The sequence below is a fragment of the Lagenorhynchus albirostris genome, chromosome 10 (assembly GCF_949774975.1).
Source record: "Lagenorhynchus albirostris chromosome 10, mLagAlb1.1, whole genome shotgun sequence".
Classification (NCBI taxonomy): Eukaryota; Metazoa; Chordata; class Mammalia; order Artiodactyla; family Delphinidae; genus Lagenorhynchus; species Lagenorhynchus albirostris.
In genome coordinates, this window is record NC_083104.1 from 3309574 (window position 1) to 3315573 (window position 6000).

General features: G+C 59.8%; 1 protein-coding gene across 1 annotated transcript in view; it reads right to left on the reverse strand.

Annotated features, from left to right (window-relative positions):
- Positions 1 to 5147, reverse strand: part of WNT7A (Wnt family member 7A) — a 65419-nt gene extending 60272 nt beyond the window's left edge. Inside the window, exons 1-2 of the mRNA XM_060163862.1 lie at positions 5016 to 5147; positions 106 to 332 (exon numbers count right to left, since the gene is read on the reverse strand). Coding sequence (XP_060019845.1) covers positions 106 to 332; positions 5016 to 5086 — 298 coding nt within the window. The 5' untranslated portion in view covers positions 5087 to 5147. The remainder of the gene's footprint in view (positions 1 to 105; positions 333 to 5015) is intronic.
- Positions 5148 to 6000: the final 853 nt, after the last annotated feature.

The window sequence follows — 6000 nt, forward strand, 5'->3', positions numbered from 1 at the left end:
CGTTCCAGCCTGCAGCAGAGAAGGGGGTCCCAGAGCACTCCCGAGGCAATTTGGTCTCCCCATAGTTTATAAGACCCCGCTTGGGGTGTCTGGGTGAGCACATACCCACTTTGAGCTCCTTTCCGAAGACGGTGCGCTCCCCCAGCGCCGAGCAGTTCCAGCGGCCATTGCGGAACTGAAACTGACACTCGTCCAGGCCCATTTGCGAGCCTTCTCCTATGACGATGATGGCGTCGGGCCGGCTCTGGCAGATCGCCCGCTGTCTGGGAGCCAGGCCTGGGATCTTGTTACAGATGATGCTCGCGCCCAGAGCTACCACCGAGGAGAAGCCACTGGAGCAGGGGACACAGAGAGATGGAGCGTTAGGCCAGCAAGGTGGGGGGCACACCTACAGGCCCTCCCTAGGCGTCCAGCCCTGCCCTCCCCCTGCTACTGCTCCCAGCACGGGTCTCTCAACTTTTTTGATACTGCACCCCCAACCCATGCTCACTCATTTATAATTCCCATCGGTACTTGTACCATGTGTATATTCAATATTAGTGAGGCTTAATTTCTTTCTTAGACACAAAGAAAGATGATGCGTGTCACAAACATACTGTCAAATGAGCTAAGCCAGTTGCCTTTGCATCTATGGGAGAATTCAACTGAGATGAAGTTTAAAATCATGCAAAATGGAGCTGCACTGTTTAGGGGTCATCTCTGTGTGGTAAAACTGCAAAGGTAACCACCAAGTTTCACGTAGCGTTTGCCTCTGAAAGGGGGATGGGTGCACAGATGTTGATTAAAGAACAAAAACTGTTCAGACATGTTATATATGGACAACATAATGTATGTATGTATATGTTTTATTTTTTAAAAGTCTTTAAAAAGCAACTGTGAATAAAAGTTGTAGTATTTCCTTCCTGCACGCCAATGGAATATGTGTATCCCACTCCAGGTATAACTGGCCTAGAGGACGCTTATGACTATCGCAGCAAGGTTCCTGTCTTCCCAACTCATTCACAGGTACGTGCTAGGCACCTATCAGGGCACCAGGCTCCCAGGCACCATGCTGGGAGGCAGGCAAGGCCCTAACTTCGAGGGGCTATGGAGGGAGACCATGCAAATGTCTCAAATGAACACAACATTCAGTGACATGCACTACAAAGAAAATAAATGAAGATGCTGTGATAACAAGTAGTGGTGGGTCTGAGAGGGAAGGGAGAGGGGCTGCTTTAGCATGGGTGGTCAAGGAGGGCCTCCCTGAGGAGGTAACAGTGCAGCAGAGACCTGAATGGTCAGGAACCAGCCATGGGAAGGTCTGGGGAAGAGTATTCAGGGCAGAGGGAACAGAAGATACAAAGTCCTGGGAAGGGAACAAGCTTGGGATCGCCAAGGAGCAGAAAGAACCCACAGAACCCAATGCAGAACCAGGGCTCGCGGGGGGGGGTCTGGGGAGAGGAGACGGCTCAGGGCTGATCTATCTCGGGACATCAAGAAGCACTGAAGGGCTGGAAGCAGGTTACTGACAGGATCCCATGCCTCCAGCCCCAGCGGGGAGAGAACTGCAGAGCTCCAGAACAGCAGGGAGAGTGGGCAGGCCAGAGGCGGCGTGGCCTGGGTGGCCGCAGATGGAGGCGACCCAGCTCGCTGATGGATGAGGTGGAGCCGATGGGAGGGCTGGGGAAGGGTACAAGGGAAAGAGAGGCGTCAGTGTGGCTCGTGGGTATCTGGCCTGAGGGTGGGCCCATTTCCTAATATCAAGATAACCCCAAAGAGGCTCCAGTGGTAGCCCTGACAATGCAGCTAGCCCTCCCTTTACACAAAGATGGCCCACTTGTCTGGAGCTTCCTTTTGTATAATCCTTCAAAGGTCAGCAAGCACCCTTTGAAAGAGAAGACCTCACTCTGGTTATAATAACGAGCTCCCATGTACATGGGCCATGGCCAGCCGCTGGGCTAAGTGCCTCGTCTTTCCAGTCCAGGCTCAGCTGTGGGAAGTTGTTCTGGAATTGGGATTTCTCAAGGCGAGGGTCCCCTGACCAGCACCACAAGAGCTGAGGTGACCCCACTCCTCTCGAAGCACATAACTGCCGCTCCTGCCACACTCCAGCCCTCTTCCTGCCTCGGGCAGGTCCCTCTCCCTGGAAGCTCTCTCACCCCCTGACCTTCACACGGTTGGCTTCTTGCCATCATCCAAGTGACCTCAAGGGTCCCCTCCCTGACCATCCCACCTAAGGGAACCTGCCTCTGCACCCCATCCCTCCTAACTTTCCATCACAATCTCTGTTTTGTTTACTTAATACTCTTGATTACTCATGGTCTTCTGAAATGTTTTAATGTATGTGTTTGTTTTTAACCTGTGTGCTTGCTTTTTTATCACCTGTCTTTCTCATTAGACCAGCAGCTCCTTGAGGACCGGGAGGCTGTCTGCTGGGCTTGCTAAATGGATTGTGGAGCTTCAAAAATGTCACTGCCTATTACACAGCAGGTGCCCCTAGTTATGCCTTGAATGCATCCGGGACCTTCTGCAGCATCCCTATTATATGCAAATGCAGTATGGCAGGTGCTACCACTAACTCTAGACCAGTCGGCCTTTCTAAACAGCCCTATAGGGCAGGAATCACCATCTCCATTTCACGTATCCACTTTGCGTAGCTGAGAACCGAGGCTCACCGAGGTTGAGGCCTGGAGGCTAGCAGGTGATGGATCTAAAACAGGACCCTAGCAAGAGCTCTCGGTCATTCGTCTCAGCCACTCAAAGAGTCTAACACAGAGCTAGGATATTTTAAATGTTTCAGGAAGACGCAGCACAGAAAGAGGAGGTCAAGTGGAGATGTTCTGGCCACAAGTCAGGAGGAACCTGTCGACACCTAGTTGACCGCCAGGAAATCCCTACACCGGCAGAGAGTGAAACTATATATTGGGGTAAAAAATGCACAGGCACCATAGCCTCGCAGCTAAGAGCTCAGGTCTAGGGCGCCATCTAAGCTTCCTTCACCTAGTAGCTGTGTGACCTTGGGCAAGTTACATCCCCTCTCTGTACTTCAGTTTTCCCATTGCTAAAAGGAGGATATTAACTGGACCTCACCTCATAGGGCTGCTGAAAAATTAAATGTGTCAAAACATGGGAAGTGCTCTGAACGTGTCAGGCACACAGTGAGTACTCAATAAATGAGCTGCTGTGGTAGTTATTATTATTGCATCTGATTGTTACAAAAAGGCTAGTGCTTGAGTCACTTGAACTATCCAAATAAAATAAGAATACCACAGGTGCCCTGCCATCCATCCGAGCAACCGAAAGGCCTCCCATGCCCATTTTACAGATGGATAACCCGAGGTACAGAGAGCAGCAGCAGGGCCTGGCCCCAAACCACCCTGCAACTCCTCCCGACCTGGCCCTCTCCCCACCCCAAAGGGCGGCAGCGGGGCGGAAGGCCGGCGCCCTCCCTCCGGGCAGCTGGGCCCCTGCGGGGACTATGAGGTCTCGGCGCCGCCGGCGGGAGGTCGGGCGGGCGGGGCGGCCAGGGGAATTATTTTCTGTTGTTTTCCCTTTCTCTCTCCCCTCCCGAGTCCCTCCGCCCCGTTTCTAATTAAAAAGGAGATAAAGCCGCACGCGGCCAGCGCCAATCAGCCCCACCGGCTTCCTGGATGCTGGATGCGCGCGGGACGGCGGGGCGCGGGCCAAGATGAAGATTAAAGCAGGGGAAAAAAAAAGAAAGCCACCCAGATGCGGGCGAATCAATAACACTTAAAACACACCGGCAGGCAGGCAGCGCGCGAGCCTCGCAGCCGCCTCTCGGCCCGCGGTCAGGGCTGGCAGCCGCTTGGTCCGCTCTGTGCGCACCTGCTGGCCGCCACGGCCGGTCAACTTGAGAAATCCCCACGCCAGAGCCGCGGGGTGGTGAAACGGGGGAGTGGTAGTGACAAAACACAAAGGATCCACCACACACACACCATCGCCGCAGTCCCTGCAGTCCGACCTCTCCCCGAGCGGAGCTGGGGGAGCAGGTTGCGTGAAACCTGCCAAGGTGGCCCTTGAGCGTCAGAACCTCTACCCATCCCTAAAGCCCCCGCCCCCACCTCCTGTGCTTCACGCGCATTATCCCCGAAGTACAAAGGGTGACTGGCCGCGCAAATGCAGCTCCAAGACGCGTCCCGAGCCGCCCCCTCCCACCTTCCAGCCAGCGCGCCGCCCCGGCCCCACCTCCTAGAAAGGCTGGCGTGAGGCAGGGAGGGCTGCTCCGCGAGCGAGCCGGCCGCCTTGGGTGCCCAGTTTTAGGGGGCGGGGTGTCCCGCCTCTCTCTGGCGCTGGCTCTGCGAGCTTGTCTCCCTGGGTGTCTCGGGCCATCTCTAGTTCTACCTTTGTGTGCGTCTGTTAGGGTGGTTGGCGCTGTCCCCTTCGCCTGGGATGTGGCTCCGGGAGTCTGAGGGTCCTTGGAAACCGGGTGGTGCCAAGGCTCTGAGGAGCGGTTTGTGTTTTTGCCAGCGAACGTCCCTCCCTCCGGGTACCTGTTCCCTATTCACGGACCGGCCCCGCCTGCCGCCCGGGGACTGCCCTGTACTAGGAGCGGCTGGGCCCTCGCCTCTGTGTACAGAGCTCCTTTCGGGCTCTGGGGGCTGAGCTCCCTGCGAGCGGCTGTGGTCCTGGCTGGGTGCTCCCGCTGGACCTGCTGTTCCCATGCCCTGGTCTGAAGGGTCCTTGGGAGACGCTGACCTTTGCAACGGCTAACCCTCTTCAGAGTCCCCCAAGCTGGAGCGTCCCTACTGGCTGTCCTTGGTTTGGGGGTCTTCCAGCCTCAGGCGTTCTCAGGACGGCTGGTCCCCCTGCCCGTGTCTCTAGAGCTGTGCGCGCCCCTGGGGCTCCCGCCCGAGGGGGGCCTTTGTGCGCCCACCGCTCCCGCACCGCGCCCACCCGGCGTCTCTGAGGAGCCAAGGAAGTTGGCGGCGGGCGGCGGCTCGCGGGCGGCGCAACCCCTCCCCAAGCCACGCCAACTTTGCCGGGACGCGCGTGCAGGAGGTGCGAGCGGCCCTTACCCGATCCGGAGGTAGACCATGCCCAGGCTGAGAAAGAGGTGGCCGAGGCAGCGCCGCGCTTTCCGGTTCATAGTCCCCGCTGGCCGCCGGGGCCGCGGGCCGGGCTGTGCTGATCCCGCGGGCCGGCCCTGGCGGGGCAATCAACATAGCCCGCCCGGGAGGCGCGGGCCGAGGCTTCCCGGGGCCGTCTGTCGTGCGCCCGTCCGCGCGCTCGGCGCCTGAGCCTCGCCGGGAGCGCGGGAGCCACGGAGCGGGAGGAGCGAGGGAGGAGCGAGCGCGGCACGGGGCGACGCCGGGCTGCGCGCGAGCGGCCGGTGCAAGTGTGCGAGGCGCGGAGAGTGCGGGGGCGCTGCAGCCGCCCGCCCCCGCCCCTCCCTCCCTCCCTCCCTCCTTTCTCCCGTCCCTCCCCCGCCCCTCCCCCACCCGCCTCCCCGGAGCGCCCGCCCCGCGCCCCCGCGCCCGCGGGACAGGGCCGCCTGCTCCAAGCGCGCTCGCGCTTGCCCCACGCGCTCCCGCGGCGCCCCCTCCCGGCTCCGGGGCGCCGAGCTGGGTCCGGGGCAGTGGGAGTCCGGAGGGGCTCCACCCGACGCTAACTCGTAAATTGCTGGGCGAGCGGACGCGCAGGGACTGCCCTCGGGTTGGCGGGAATCGGGGCTCAGCCGAGAACCCTCTCGCCCTGGCCTGCCTCCCCGTCCCCGCGGCCCGGCCGAGCGCTCGGAGCTGTGGGGTGTTAGGGCGCACCCAGGTTCCTCCCTCCCCTTGGCTTCCAGCCCAGCTTCAGGGGAGGGCGCCCCCTTACGCAGGGCTACTGGCGGAGCGGGGAAGACTGGCTCAGAGCATTCCTCCCCGCCCCCGTCTATTCGAGGCGGGGAGGCAGGTGGGTGCCCAGGTGAGACAGCCTCCTCTGGAGTCCCGCTCCTAGCGGAAAGTCGGAGTCGGGCTGAGGCCTGGATGCCCCGCACGCAACCCAGACGTGGGGCGCCCG